We start from the raw sequence: 16,527 nt of genomic DNA, 5'->3' as shown, positions 1-16,527 counted from the left end.
TTGCTTTTGGTGCCAGATCCAAAAAGTTATCACCAAGACTGATGTCAAGAAGCTTATAGTCTTTGTTTTTCTCTAGGATTTTTATGGTTTCAGGTCTTACATTCAAGTCTTTAATCTATTTCAAGTTAATTTTTGTGTATGGTGTAAGATAGTGGTCCACATTCATTCTTTCACATGTGGCTATTCGGTTTTCCCATCACCATTTATTGAAGAGACCATCCTTTCTGCACTGTATATTCTTGGCTTCTTTGTCATAATTAATCACATATGCATGATTTTATTTCTGGACCGTATTCTGTTCTGTTGATCTGTGTGTCTGTTTTTATGCCAATACCAAACTGTTTTAATTACCATAGCTTTGTAATAGAGTTTGAAATCAAGAGAGGATGATGCCTTCAGCTTTGTTCTTGTCTTCTCAAAATTGCTTTACCTCTTCAGCATCTTCTGTGGTTTCATACAAATCTTAGGATTCTTTGTTTTATTTCTATGAAAAATGCTATTGGAATTTTGATATGGATTGCATTGAATCTGTATATTGCTTTGGGTAGTAGGGACATCTTAACCATGCCAAGTTCTTCCAATCCATGAGCACAGAGTATCTTTCCATTTATTTGTGTCTTCTTTAATTTCTTTCATGAATGTCTTATAGTTTTCCAGTGTACAGGTCTATAAATGAATACATATTAATTTTTTAAACAGTTACTAACCAGATTTTAATTTTGGCATATTAGAAGTCTTCCTGTTTTTAGGACTTGGAGTCTGATGATTCAAGAGCCTATTTCAAAATTCTAGAGTTTATCGTGTAGAGAACACCTTCCCCAGTCACACCAAATGTGTTCTAGGGATTTACAAGAATTGCATCACCCACAGGATCTTTTTATCAAATTACCAGTTAGGACATTTGGCTAAAGGGATATTTCTGGTACAAAATGCTTCAGACAGCTACCTATTTTTTATTCAAAATCTGCTTTTTCTTATTGTTTTCCTTTGTGTTGGTGCCTTTTTTTTTCTTTAACTGGTGGCAAATTGGACATAATGTAAAAGGTACCATTGCACCATTTCTAACTATATGAATCGGGGCATTGAGGACCTTCACAGTATTTCAGAACCATCATCACCATCCCTCTCCAGAACTTTCTCATTAAACACTAACTCCCATCCTTCCCTCCCTCTGATGTCCCCACAACTACCTTTGTACGTTCTGTCTTTGTGAATTTTAACTACTCTAGGTACCTCGTAAAAATGGAATCATACAATAATTGCCCGATTTATTCCACGTAGCATCATGTCCCCAAGGTTCATTCATGTTGTAGCACCTGTGCCTTAGTGGTTCGGATGGTTTCCAGCTCAAGAGGGTTGATATTCTTTCTGAAATAAATGAGAACTACTTAAGGAATATAGGCATCTTCCTGTCATGCAGAAGACAAAATCCAGGCTCTAGGAAACAGGAGAAGGGGGGCCCACTGTGTCTTGTTGCAACTTGTGTGTAACACGAACATTTCAAACCACAAATATACAAATCAATAAAGCACATAGGTAGCTAAATATCACTTAAGGTGCGGCACACTCGAGAGATGTAGGGTTTACACGTGATGACATAGTCTATCTGGGTCATGATGAAAGAAAAAGAATTTCAATTTATTCAAACCATATAACTTGATATGAACTTAATTTAGAGGACGGCTGTTTTTTTCAAGATTTATTTATTTATATTGGGGAGGCAGATGCAGAGGGAGAGAGATTTCTAAGCAGACTCCCCACTGAGCATGGAGCCTGATGCAGGACTCCATCCCAGGACCCTGAGATCATGACCTGAGCCAAAATCAAAGAGTCAAAAGCTTCACTGACAGCAGCACCCAGGCACCCCAGGGACCACTTTTGTCTTAACTGGATAGTGAACTCCCATAAAAGAAAGCAATATTTTTGAATGCCTGTAAGCGATGAATTTCTTGCCACACCATCAACTCTTCTAAAATAGTGCAGCTGCCTTTGCTTCCTTTCTCCCATCACGTGATTGTTAGGAAGGACAGAAACTTTAGAGAGAGTGTCTATAGAGAGAAGTGAACTTGGAAGTTTTAATATTCAGAATATTAACTTGTTTAATAGGAAATTCAATTATGTACAAGGTACACTTGTGTTTAAAATAAACTTCAACTACCAGGAATGACTACTTCTATTGGGGTCCAAGCAGATTTTCAGCCATCCTCATGCTAAGCTTATGATTGCTTTAAATGGGATTTCCATTTCAGTTGTGTCTTAAAATTTGCATGGTTATTTTCTGTAGCTATGGAAGTATTTGATACAGCTTTTTGGAGAGTACATTTTTATGTTGATTGGTCTTCTGATTCAGTTTTTTATCTTTTGACTTTTCAATTTTGAAATTATGTCAGGCTTACAAAATGGTTGTCAAACTATCTCAAGGACTTCCTGTATAGCCTTTTCTTAGAGTCCCCAAATGCTAACATCTTCAGAACCAGAACAATAAACAACACCAGGAAGTGAACATTAATGTAATACCTCTAGCTAATCTACAGACATGATTCAGATGTTTGCAGTTGCCCCACTGGCATCCTTCGGACCCAACCCAGACCCCCGATTGCATGTGGAGTTCCCAAGCCCTTGGTTTTCTTTCATCTGAAACCACTCCTAAGTCTTTATCTTTCTTGACTATAAAACTTTTTAAGAGATCTAACCAGCTACTTTCTAGAATGTTCCTCAGTTTGAGTTTGATGTTTCCTTGAGATCAAATCCAGGTCGTGCTTTTTGGCAGGAACACCATTAGGTGAGATTTTGTGTCATCCTCAGAGCATCACATCAGGAGACACTCGATGTCTGTTTGTCCCATTTACTGGTGAAGTGACTGAGGGTGAAATTACTTTTAGTCACTTGCCTGAAATGGAAGCTGTCAGGTTTCTGCACTGTAAAACAACCATTTAGCCTTTTGTAATTAATAAGTGTACAGATTTCTTTTAACTGTAAATCACAGAAAACCTGGAAATATATATATATTTATACATATATATATACACATACATATATATATTTTTTTTTTATTATATCCACAAAGGGGACAAGTCAACATACCCCCAGTTCCATTGCTTTTTCTTTTTCTCCTGTCTTAGTGCACAAGGTGTGTAAGCCAGTGCCCTTGCTTGCTGCTTAATACACTCTGTGTCTGTCTCTGTGCCGTAATTTTCCCTTTTTGCAAGGACCCCAGGCTTCTCAGACTAGGTCACCTTAATGACACCTCCCTCATTGCTTCTGCAACAATCCCACTTCCCAATAAGGCCACATCCTAAGATACTGCGGGTTCAGACTTCAACATGTGAATGTAGGGGAGACACAATTCAACTCACAACAGTCCTGGTTTATACCATACGCGTGTTAATCTGTATGATCAGCAAAGAATAGGGCAGCTAACCAAAGACCACCAAACTCTTTTACCCTGAAAAACTGCTTCCTTAGGTGAGAAAAGTTTAGGCCCCAAAAGACCACAGCAACATTTATCAATTAATTTTGGAGAAACTCGTGCACCCAGGGGCCTAGAGAGTCCTGGTGTGACGTAGTCGCAGGCCCCCTCACTGCCACTGTCTCGTTCCTCCCGAGGGACTTCGTTTATCTACAGTTTTCTTAAAACGATGCGCCGGGACTGAATATGATGCTAGAGATGAGTCCACCCTGGACCATCATGTCCCTCGTTCTTGTGTTCTCCTCCCGTTGTCCCCCACCTCCGTGTCTCATCTACTTCCTCTTTGAGAACTCAATGATCTTCCTGGAATTTAAGCCTAGGGGTGGTTTTCCTGCTTGTCTCTGTGAAGCTGCGTGAAGGATGCCTCCCCCCGACGCCCTTCTCAGCTGCTCAGCCTTTCCCTGGTCCCACTCCCAGGAGCATGATGGCAGCTTCTGTGTGCTAGGCGCAACTTCCTCTAGTGTTGGGTAAAAATGCTCACTAAGCAAGTCTCTCTTCCTCCATAGCGACACCTGCCCGTGGAGATGCTGAGGTTCTGTGTGGGGTGTAGTGGAGGCATCCTTTCCTGGCATTTTCTGCCCCACTTCTCTTTCCATTAAGTTGCAGGGGGCATAGTGACTTTTGATTTGGACCCCACGCACTGGCCACAGTCCATTAGCCCAGCCATGGGCCCCTGAGCCCAGCTGGGCCAATGAATCCTTATTTGTGACTTTTTGAGAAAGAGGAAGTCATACCGGTTTCTCCTTGGGTGCTGGACCATGGGTTATGCTGCTGTTGCCCAGGTTGCAGGGAGAGGATAAGAATCATATAATGAGGGCGCCTGGGTGGCTCAGTGGGTTAAGCCGCTGCCTTCGGCTCAGGTCATGATCTCAGGGTCCTGGGATCGAGTCCCGCATCGGGCTCTTTGCTCAGCAGGGAGCCTGCTTCCTCCTCTCTCTTTCTCTGCCTGCCTCTCTGTCTACTTGTGATCTCTCTCTGTCAAATAAATAAATAAATAAAATCTTTAAAAAAAAAAAAATCATATAATGAGCCTCATGTGATATTAACAGTCTGCCAGGCACTGTTCTGAACATTGGACATTCTAATTCATTGAACCCTCCCAACCCATGAGGTAGGCTGATGATGTTGTAGCTACTGTTACTCCCAGACGGAAAGGCAAGAACAGAAGTGGACCGAGTGTCTAAGTGACTCTCAAGCTTCTTGCCCCAGTCATTCTTCTTTTTTAATTAATTATTTTATTAGCATACGATGTATTATTTGCCCGAGGGGTATAAGGTCTGTGAATCATCATCCAGTCATTCTTGAAGGCTCTAGTGGCACGTCTGTCACTAGGTCCTGTGGGACATTTGAGTCCCCTTCCGAGAGGTTTCCCTTCCTTATGCTTAAGCTAGCTGTAGTATGTCTGTCCTTGACAACCAAAATACGTCTCAGAATGAACCAGATAATGTAGCAATTCAAACAATAATTAATAGCTAATAACTAATATTATTAGAATTCAGCTCCTATTTTTTTTCTCATGTGCACGAAAGAAAGAACACATTTCTGTCAAATCCTTGGAAGAAATCCAGTCATGCCATACCCACTGCATTTCTTTTTTCTTTTTTTTTTAATATTTTTATTTTATTTTTTTGACAGAGATCACAAGTAGGCAGAGAGGCAGGCAGAGAGAGAGAGAGAGAGAGAAGAAGGAAGCAGGCTCCTTCCTCTCTCTTCCTCTCCCAGGCTGAGCAGACAGCCCGATGCGGGGCTCGATCCCAGGACCCTGGGATCCTGACCTGAGCGGAAGGCAGAGGCTTTAACCCACTGAGTCACCCAGGCACCCCACCCACTGCATTTCTGTTCTGCAGCAAGCTAAAGCACGGGATTCTCTCTGAAGGTGACAAAATGAAGTTAATCTGAACCTTCAATGTGTGTAAGTGTATTAATATGCTTCTATAATAGAAACAGAAATATAGGTACAATTCATGGTTATACCATGTTCAGCCTAGAGTTAAGACGGCCAAAACAGCGCATCCAGGGAAGAGCAATTATTGCTGACATTCAGGAAAGAGTAATTTAGAAAATACTAGAATATCATACGAGAGTAAAGAAGCTTTTGTATTTTAATTTTGGTATTTTCAACTGTTACCTTATTATCATAAATGTCAGTTAAGGGAATGAAGAAGAAAAATGCAAATAAAGAAAGGTGCTTCAGCGAGATCCCAAATTGTGTTTTTTTTTCCCCTTTATTGATGCCTGTAGGTGTCTTCAAAAACATTACCCAGCCAACCTACCTACTGCCAGCGTGGTCATTTGCTTCTACAATGAGGAATTTAACGCCTTGTTTCGGACCATGTCCAGTGTCATAAACCTCACTCCACATTACCTCCTTGAAGAAATTGTTTTGGTAGATGACATGAGCGACTTTGGTAAGACAGAACGCCATCTGCCTATGTCGTGGGCTCTGAAGGCAGTGCGGTCTCTGACGGCCCGTGTGTGACTTTACCCTTTCTAGACATTTTCCACTTGGCGGGTGTCAAGGCAGAAGCTGTGGGCACACCGGTGGGGATGTAAGCGCTGGTCCCTGTCCTGTGGTGTGGGGCTCACGGGTGGTGAGTGCTTCCATGAGGTGACTAAATGTAGGGGCAACATAAGACCAACCTGGTCTTCAGGGATCGTGGAGGACACTCAGGAAGAAGTGATAGCTCCGCTGAGGTCTGAAGTGCCCAACTGGAGAGGAGGGAAAGAGTGTTCTAGGCAGAGGCCACAGCACCATAAGGGCCTAGAGGCCAGAGGTAATGTGGTGAGTTGGGAATAGTTCTGTACTTCATGTAGTGTGTGTGTGTGTGTGTGTGTGTGTGTGTAGTGTTGGGGGAAGGGGTGGACATAAAACCAGAGCTATAATAAGACCACACGGCTTGTGAAGGGCGCTACTGGAATTTTCTGTGGAGAAGTGGAGTGCTGTGGCAGGCTTAATGCAGGGGAGTGATAGGACCCAAGTCCTCCTCGGGAAATAATTCTTTTTTTTTTTTTTTAAAGATTTTATTTATTTATTTGACAGAGAGATCACAAGTAGGCAGAGAGGCAGGCAGAGAGAGAGGAGGAAGCAGGCTCCCGGCTGAGCAGAGAGCGCGACTCGGGACTCGATCCCAGGACCCTGAGACCATGACCTGAACCAAAGGCAGAGGCTTATCCCACTGAGCCACCCAGGCGCCCCACAAAGAATTCTTTTTTAAAAAAAGTTTTTAAAAAAGATTTATTTATTTGAGAGAGAGATAGAGAAAGGAGGGGAGGGGCCGGGAAGAGGAGGAGAGAAGCGCAAGCAGACTCCACCCTGAGCCCGGATAGGGCCTGATCCCATGACCCTAAGCCAAGATCAGGCTGGAGCCGAAACCAAGACTCCGAGGCTCAGCCTCCTGCAGCAGCCAGGCGCCCCCTCCTAGAGAATTCTCGCCGCACGACCCACAGCCCAGTGCGTGTCCCCCCTGCCCGCCGGCTGGAAGGAGTTGTGATACCAGCACGAGATCTGACGGAAGGCACTTGGCCTTTGAAATGAGTCATCTGCTTTATAACCAAATTATAAACCTGAGGCAAGCCGAGAGGACCCAGATGAACGAAAACTTCTTGGAGTCTGCAGATGCCTGTGGGGTCCATTCCCCAATATGGAGCAATATGTCAGGACTGGAGAGAGATCCTGCCTGAAAGTTAACCGAATCCGCTGTGAATCGGACCCACGCGGGCTGGGGAAGGAAGAGGAGAGACAGCAGGAAGGCGGATCGGCTAGAAAAGAGGCCGGCCCGGGAGGTTCACCGGTGGGGAAGTGACTCTAGGTGCGTCAGAGGGAAGGTGGAGAAACTGCTCAAGCTGATGTCGGCCGCACGTAGGAATTTCGCTTGGTGCCCAGCACTACCGTTCATGACCTTATCTCTCCGGGAGCCATTGTTTGTTTCTGCTGTTGTGCGCGGGAGGCGAGGTGCGGAGACGGTCAGATTCCTAACCTCATCAGTCACACTGAGACCCACGTCTGGCCGCAGGCTGGGGGGGGGATGGGATGGGGGAGAGGATCTTCTGCGACACTGTGGAGTTCTGACCGCTCGCTGAGAAGGAGGAGGGCCCTGCTGTGACATACAGTTCCAGGATGGCCATGGAACAGCTCCCCAAGGCTTTCAGAACAATGCCATGATGGGGCACCTGGGTGGCTCAGTCGGTTAAGCATCTGCCTTCGGCTCAGGTCATGATCCCAAAGTCCTGGGATCGAGTCCCATGTTGGGCTCCCTGCTCAGTAGGAAGCTCCTCCCCCTGCCTGCGGCTCCCTGTTTGTGCTTTTTTCTCTCTGTCAAAAAAAAAAAAAAAAGTCTGAAAAAAGAAAAAAAAAGGCCCACACCATGAGTTCAGAGGTGCACCCAGTGACCGCTCGGAAGCTTCGGCCCCAGGGGAATCACCACTGGTGCCCAGCATCTGGCTGCTGCCAGACCAGATGTGCTGACTTCTCCTCCTCCCTCTCGGCTCGCCTAGGACGTGGTTTCACCTGCCGCACCAAGGAGGCTACTGTCTGACCCATTTAGATGCTCAAACATACCCAAGAAACCCTAACCCTAATGCGAACCCCGCCACCCTCACCCTCCACCCCCCAACCCCGGGCTGGCTCTGCTGCAGTGGGCGGTCCTCCCCGGGGACGGAGCTGAGCCACTTTGCACAGCTGAAAGCGAGAAAGTCGTGTTGCTCAGGAGAGCTACAGGTCAGGCTTTTTCAATTAAAATTTCAACAGTGATTTATCAAAATAGAGGTATTTCATTAGAAACACAGAAGGATGTGTGCAGAGTATCTCAATGCCGACGCCTGTTTCTTTCTCTTCCTCATATAGGGTGAAGTGTTTGGTTTTTTTGTTTTGTTTTGTTTTTTGTTTTTTGTGTTTTTTTTTCAAACAGAAAACCATAATTTTTTTTTTAAAAATATGGTGAATCCATCATAAATATTTTTTCATGTGAAGTGTTTGTTTTTAAGATTTCATTTATTTATCTGAGAGAGAGAGAGCATGATAAGGAAGAAGGTCAGAGTGAGAAGCAGACTCCACATGAAGTTGGGACCCCAATGCGGGACTCAATCCCGGGACTATGGGATCATGACCTGAGCCAAAAGCAGTCACTTAACCCACTGAGCCACCCAGGCACTCAGGGTGAAGTTTTTAAGATTAGAACTTCTGTGGAAGAACATAGCTTTTAGGAATTAGTCGAAATTGTGATAAGTTGTTTTATTCTCTGTAGTTGTAGTTTATACATTGTCAAGAGTTGAGTTTTGTTTTGTTTCGTTTGTTTTTCCCAGATGATTTGAAAGAGAAACTAGACCATCGCCTGGAAATTTTTCGGGGAAAGATTAAATTAATAAGAAACAAGCAGAGAGAGGGACTGATCCGATCGAGGCTGATTGGAGCCGCTCGTGCTTCAGGTATGAGCCTTTCTTTCATTCAGGACCTGACCCGTTATCTGTGTGCCGGAGCCCTTCCTGCCCGAACAGGACCTCGTGGGTCCCTGCAAGTCTCCACTGGCATGAACAGAAGACCAGAAGTGCCTTTCAGCCAGAGGAAACTTGGACTCTGAAAGTACCCATTCTGCTCCAAAATGTCGATTCGTTATTTCGGAAAACAGGTATATTTTTTTGCAGGGGCCATAATGTCAGCCCCTGTCACTAGATGGGTTTCCCCTAGATATGGACTGAGATGGAGCTGCCCATGCAGCTGGCAGAGCAACACTGCATGGGGACAGTGGGGGCCATGGTACAGTGGCCCGTCGCATGGGAAACCCCGAAGCTAAGTGCTCCCGTGGGCTGTGCGGCTCTCCAAAGCTCAGGTAGGCTAGTGGGGAGCTCCAGAGCACAGATGCCCAGGAGAGGGGTCCAGCTCGGGCTTTCCACCCCCAACATACATGCACATATGCACACACATACACACACACTCGGAGTGTGCTTGTCATTAGTTGCGAGTCCCCGGGGAGGCTGGGGGACCTTGGTGTGACTACTGCAGCAGATTCCCAAAGCCTGGGAAACTGTCGGGCCGGGTCCCCTGAAGGGAGTCTGAGCTGAGAGGCAGTGGCATCACTCCTGTCCCTGTCTCTGTGGTCACGTGGCCTCCTCCCTGTGTCCGCGTGTCCCTTGGGTCAAGGGCCCCCCCATACTCCAGCAGGACCTCACCCTTATGAATTACATCTGCAACAACCCTATTTCCAAATACAGTCACCTTCTCAGGTACTGGGACCTGAAGTTAGGTCTTGAATATATCTTTTAGGGGGGACATAAAACTACCATAGAGTTTTGGGTGTTTTTGTTTTGTTTTTTAAAGTGAAAGGTCTTACTCATTTTTTATTTTGAAAAATGTCAAAGCCACAGAATGCTTACATAAACCTTCCCCTAGATTTATAGGATGCTGATATCTTACAATACACACACTTCTCTCTCCCCTGCCACCCCCCCCACACACACAACAAACACACACACACAGACACACACATTGCCTCTATGTCTAAAAGTAAGATCAGCTTATACTTTTCTTTTTTTGAACTGTTTTCCTATACTTTGCTTTACTAGACTTCTAGAATGAATTATAGGGTGTTCCCCTGCCCCCGTCCTTTTCTGTTTGCTGAATATCTAGTAAAACAGAGTATCCGTGTTTGGAAAATTACATAAAATTGTCCTATAACCTGTCAAGGCACTGGTATCTTTTCTGGTTTCCTCTCTAATCCAGGTATTTTTTGAGGAGTGGGATTTAAAGTTTTCAAACATCAGTAATTGCTCATCACTAGCTTAATTTCTATTGTGGTTGGAATTTGTGGACTGTTCTGTGGAGACTTTTTTGTCTTCAAGCTGGGTCAATTTTTCAAGACTTCAATGTGTTTTTAAAAAGAATACATTGTATCTTTTTGGTGGTAGGTTCCCTATATGTCTAATTTTTTTCAGACATTCTGTATTCTCATCCCATCTAATTTGACTCGGCCCTCCATATCTGGTAGATTATGCTACAATCTTCAACTATGATTTTTTTTTAAGATTTTATTTATTTATTTGACAGACAGAGATCACAGGTAGGCAGAGAGGCAGGCAGAGAGAGAGGGGGAAGCAGGCTCCCTGCTGAGCAGAGAGCCCAACACGGGGCTCAATCCCAGGACCCTGGGATCATGACCTGAGCCAAAGGCAGAGGCTTTAACCCACTGAGCCACCCAGGCGCCCCAATTCTTCTTTTTTTTTTTTAAAGATTTTATTTATTTATTTGACAGACAGAGAGCACAAGTAGGCAGAGAGGCAGGGAGAGGGAGAGAGGGGAAGCAGGCTTCCGGCTGAGCAGAGAGCCCGATGCCGGGCTCGATCCCAGGACTCCGGGATCATGACCTGAGCTGAGTGCAGAGGCTTTAACCCACTGAGCCACCCAGGTGCCCCTTCAACTATGATTCTTGATCTGTCCATCCGCTTCTGGCAGTTTCTTGGTGCTTGCTATGTGCCCATCTGTCCATATTGGCCAGCCCCATCCGGGGATGAGGACGTGCTCCCCGCTGCGAAGCCCTGGGGTCCTGTGGGGTGGGCAGCAGCTCGTGAGCCCTCATTAATGTGTTCACGTGTTCCCTCCTCCAGCCAAGGATTTATCCAGCACTACTATGGGCTACCTGGGCACATTTATTCTTTTTTCTTCATTTGTATCAACTATTGAGATACGCTTCACATAAATTCTACCCTCCTGAACAGGGGGACGGGTTGTCGCGTGACGGTAACCCGCGTGCGCATGTGTAGACCGGTCTCTGTCGGTCTTTCCTGGAGGAAGTAGCATTTGCTCTATCGCCAAGTGACTCTGCGGTGGGGGCCTGCAGCTCTGTCCTCCACTGTCACTCACACTGTGTCACTTACTCATGCCCCTCGCTCTACCCCGGATGACCTTGCCGCTCCTCGGACACACCGAGCGCACTCCTGTCTCAGAGCCTCAGCGCATCAGGTCTCCCGCTGGAATTTTCTCCGTGTATCTTCATGACCTGCCGCATCACTTTGCCCAGTTCTCTGTTCCAATGCTGCTTGATCAGAGAGGCCTTTCCAAGCCATCCGGTGTGGGATAGCAGACCCCAGCCTCTCTCCATCGTCCTTACTCTGAGAGCTTTCTCTTCCTGATGTTTGTTGCCTCCGCCATCTGTCTGGGTCGGCAGTGCTGCCCGCAGGATGACAGAAGTTGCCCATAAACCGCAGGAGCTGAGACGGAGCGCTGTGAACTCCGGGCTGGTCCCCGGGAACGAAGGGAAATGACTGGGATGGGGGAGAGCAGTCCACTGGGAGAATCAGAAGGCGGGCTTTTTGCAAACGAGAAGGAGAAAGGAGAAAGCCATCATCAGATGGTGTGAACCTAAAGGGAAGGAGGTATTCCGCCCACCACACACCCCCCACCCCCCAGCTGCAGGGGAGCAGAGTCGGTCTGGTTTGGAAGCAGCCTTGGGTAAGTAGGAAATGCCAGTGTTGCCCTGGACCCAAGGATTCATGCTGCCTGGGGGAAGGAGGAGCTTCCTATCAGTGAGGTAGATGGGGCCAACAGCCTCTTCTAGGGAGGGTCAGGGTTTACTTTTTTTTTTTTTTTAAGATTTTATTTATTTGACAGAGTGAGACGCTGCGAGAGAGGGAACATAAGCAGAGGATGTGGGAGAGGGAGAAGCAGGCTTCCCACCAAGCAGGGAGCCCGATGCGGGGCTCGATCCTAAGACTCTGGAATCATGACCTGAGCTGGAGGTAGATGCTTAACGATTGAGCCATCCAGGCGCCCTGGGTCAGTGCTTACATAAGGTAAGAAGGCTGTTAAGAGAATTTCGTGGAAAAAAATTAGTGCAGAGAAACTCACTTTACATGAGGGACCTTTGGAAAGGGTGAGAGGGTCATCCACTGTGGAAGGAAGGTGTTGGGGGAGCAAATGCAGCGCGGCCTTAGGGGTGAGGACACAGAAGAGTATCTTGCACGGAACCAGTTTGGACAGTCAGCGGGTGGCCAGGGAGGTGGAGACGAACTGTGGGTTTCCGCTGATACCCTACAGCAGAGGGTTCAAACCTAGCGTGGTGCTGAGAGCGGGCGTGTTGCCTCGTGTTCAACAGGAGGAGGACCTGTGTCGTCTAGGATGGTAGACGGAACAATGCCCTCCCCAGGAGGTTTCCTGATCCCCAGAAGCTGCTAATGGGCCTTATGTGGCCCATGTGATTAGAAGGAAAGCCCTGAAGAGTTCTGTTATTTGATTGGGCTAAACTATTCTTCCATTCCGCTGCTGGGTCACATTGAGTTTATTTCTACTTGGGGCTCTTACCAATGCACAAATCCTTGGGTCCCCGTCTCTGGGCAGATAGGCACGGCATGGCCATGGAGTGTATGTCCGGAAGTGAAATTGCTCAGTTCCGGAGTGCCTGGATGCACCGATGTACAAGGTGATGGCAGACTAGCGATAGAGATAGAATATTCCAGTAACAGTGAAGGACCTGTACCATACCAACTGCACGGATGAACACATGTCGTTGTGAGGGAGCCAAAGAAGCTAAATGCAAAAGAATAAAGTTGGAAAATCAGCAGGACCGAGCTACAGTATTGTTATGGATGCATGATTAGATGAAAAACTAAAAAACAACAACAACCAAGAAGTTATTGCCATAATTATACCTTTGGTTATAGCAGAGTGTTGAATGGGCTGTGGTAGGAGTCGGAGAGCACACAATCCTAGGATGCTACCCAGGTGCTATGTTTTGATTACATGGTACTTACATGTGTGTTTACTTTCCGATACATCATTGAGCTCTACATTTATCTTTTTTTTAAAAGATTTTATTTATTTATGTATTTGATAGAGAGAGAGAGAGAGAGAGAGAGATCACAAGTAGGCAGAGAAGCAGGCAGAGAGAGAGGAAAGCAGGCTTCCTGCTAAGCAGAGAGCCTGATGTAGGGCTCCATCCCAGGACCCTGGGACCATGACCTGAGCCAAAGGCAGAGGCTTAACCCACTGAGCCACTCAGGCACCCCTACATTTATTTTTTTTTAATCTTTTATTTTTTTTAAGATTTTATTTATTTGACAGATAGAGATCACAAGTAGGCAGAGAGGCAGGCAGAGAGAGTGGGGGAAGCAGGCTCCCCATTGAGCAGAGAGCCCGATGCAGGGCTTGATCCCAGGACCCTGAGATCATGACCTGAGCGGAAGGCAGAGACTTTAACCCACTGAGCCACCCAGGTACCCCACATTTATCTTTTATCTCCTTTTTAATATACATGTTTCTTACCACTAAAAGTTATGAAATACAATGATGAAATAAAAAATACGAAAATGTTAAAATTGAGGCACCTGTGTAGTGCAGTGGGTTAAGCATCTACCTTCGGCTCAGGTCGTGATATCATCAAGTCCTGCCTTGGGCTCTGTGCTGGGTGCAGAGCCTGCTTAGTATTCCTCTCCCTCTGCCCCTCCCCCGCCCCCCCCAAGGAAAAAAACAAAGCAAAGCAAACATTTCAACACCTTAAAAATGATTGCTTCAGAGGCAAAATCAAGAATATTTTGATGTTATTTATTTATTTATTTTTAAAGATTTGTATCTATTTGACAGAGATCACAAGTAGGCAGAGAGGCAGGCAGAGTGAGGGGGGTGGGAAGCAGGCTCCCCGCTGAGCAGAGAGCCCGACTTGGGACTCGATCCCAGGACCCCGAGATCATGACCTGAGCCGAAGGCAGAGGCTTAACCCACTGAACCACCCAGGCGCCCAGACTTATTCATCTTATAACAGGAAACCTGAACCTGTTGACCACCTTCCCCCACCTCGCCCACCGCCGCACTCTGGCACCCATCAGTCTGTTCTCTGACCCTCAGAGTTCAGGGTCTTTTGTAGATTTCACATATAAGTAAGATCATATGGTATTCCTCTTTCTCTGGCTTATTTCACTTAGCTTAATGCCTTCACGGTCCAACCTTGTCACAAGTGGCAGGATTTCCTTCATTTTTCCAGCTGATGCGTTAATAATATCCTGTCGTGTACATCCCTTCATCCGTCGGTGGACACTCAGGGCTGTTTCCACGTCTCGGCTATTGTAAATAACGCGGCAGTGCACGCGCAGTCCAGGTGACTCCTCAGGATCGCAGTTTCATTTCCTTCTGTATACCCAGAAGTGCAATTGCTCAATTAGTTCCATTTTATCATTTTTTGAGGAAAGTCCACAGTATTTTCTGTAGTGGGCTGCGCCAGTTTACATCCCCACAAACAGCACAAGGGTTGTTTTCTCCATATCCTCGAGGGCCAGCACTTCTTAGTTCTTGTCCTTTTTAACAATAGATACTCTACCGGGTGTGAAGTAGTATCATAACTGTGGTTTTGATTCACGGTCCCCTGATCATGAGTGATGCTAAGCCCATTTTCATGTATCCCCCCCCCCCAGCTGGGGGGAAGGGGCGGAGGGACAATGAGCCATTTTGCAGGCAGTCGCCCAAGTTTGGGTTGTAACACAGTTGCAAGTTTTTAACTTGTAACAACAAGTTGGGTTGTAACTGGAAATCCTCATGGCTGAATTGAGACAGTGTTTCCAACTTAAAGGAACTGTGAAACTTTCAATGAATCAAAGAGTAACCTGGGAAGTGTTGCACCAGCTCGGGTTTGTAACCAAGGGCAGGGAAAGGAACAGTCCTCCCTGTGGATTAAAAGGAACAGAATAGGGGTACCTGGGCAGCTCAGTGGGTTAAGCCTCTGCCTTCGGCTCAGGTCATGATCTCAGGGTCCTGAGATTGAGTCCCACGTTGGGCTCTCTGTTCAGCTGGGAGCCTGCTCCCCACCCCCCACCTCTCTGCCTGCCTCTCTGCCTACTTGTGATCTCTGTCTGTCAAATAAATAAATAAAATCTTCTTTAAAAAATGATTTAAAATACCAAGTGAATTGCACATAAGAATATTTGTAATTGAGTTAAAAAGTGGAGGATGTACTCTTTCTTTCCTAAGGATGTTTGTGGATTTATTGAGATAATTTACGTGCAATTCACCCATTAATGTATGCAATGCAGTGTTTTTTACTATATTCACGGGATTATGGAACCATCACCATGACCTAGTTTTAGAACGTTTTTTTGCAAAGAGACTCAATTGCCATCGCCTCTCCTCCCATTCCCCTTCCCCTCCACCAAATCCTCCAAAACCATTAATCTACCTTCTATACATTAATTTTTTTTTTACCTATTCTAGGCACTTCATTTAATGGAATTATATCCAAATGGTCTCTTGGGACTGGTTCCTTTCATTTAGCGTGATGTGTCCGTGTCATAGCAGGGGTCAGTATTTCATTCCCTCTTGTTGCCAAATAATGTCCCATTATGTGGATGTTTCCCATTTTGTTTCTCCATTCATCCAGTCATGGGCACTTGAGTTATGCCTCTTTTACTCTTAGGAAGAATATTGCTATGAGCATTCACGTACAAGACTTTATATAAACCTAAGTTTTCTTTCTTTGGGGTATTTGTGTTCCCACTGTGTAGAATGCTGGGCTGTATGGCAACTGTATGCTTAGCTTCTGAAGAACTACCACATAATGTTTGGAAGAGACTGAAACATTTTACATTGCTGTCAGCAATGGACAAGGGTTCCAATTCCTCCACAAATTCATTAACATCTGCGATTGGCTGCCTTTCTGATTATAGCCATCCTAGTGGATATGAAATATTATCTCACTATGATTTTGTTAGCATTTTCCTAATGATTAAAGATGTTGAGCACCTTTTCATATGCTTATCAGCCATTTGTATATCTTCTTTGGGGAAATGTCTTTTCAAAGCCTTTGCCCATTTTTTTTTTTTTTAAGTAGACCCCACTCCTACCATGGAGCCCAACAGGGGGCTTGAACTCACAACCCTGATCAGAACCTGAGCCCAGATAAAGAGTAGGATGTTTCACTGACTGAGCCACCCAGGTGCCCCTCCTTTGCCCATTTTTTAAGTTAGGTTATCTTTTTTTATTATTATCGAGTTGTAAGAGTTCCTTACATATTCTGGATACAAGTCCTTTATCAAATGTGTGATTTTCAAATAATTTCTCCCATTTTGTGGATTTTTTTTTCAACTTT

General features: G+C 45.5%; 1 protein-coding gene across 3 annotated transcripts in view; it reads left to right on the top strand.

The window, feature by feature from the left end:
• GALNTL5 (polypeptide N-acetylgalactosaminyltransferase like 5) overlaps window positions 1-16,527 on the top strand; it is a 48,906-nt gene that overhangs the window by 11,186 nt on the left and 21,193 nt on the right. For all 3 annotated transcript variants that reach the window (XM_045086349.1, XM_004765988.3, XM_045086348.1), the window contains exons 4-5: window positions 5,711-5,877; window positions 8,771-8,893. In XM_045086349.1, coding sequence (XP_044942284.1) covers window positions 5,711-5,877; window positions 8,771-8,893 — 290 coding nt within the window. The remainder of the gene's footprint in view (window positions 1-5,710; window positions 5,878-8,770; window positions 8,894-16,527) is intronic.

Source organism: Mustela putorius, unplaced genomic scaffold (assembly GCF_011764305.1).
Source record: "Mustela putorius furo isolate JIRA1106 unplaced genomic scaffold, ASM1176430v1.1 tig00000929_pilon_pilon_pilon, whole genome shotgun sequence".
Taxonomy (NCBI): Eukaryota; Metazoa; Chordata; class Mammalia; order Carnivora; family Mustelidae; genus Mustela; species Mustela putorius.
This window is presented reverse-complemented; position numbering and strand designations above follow the sequence as displayed.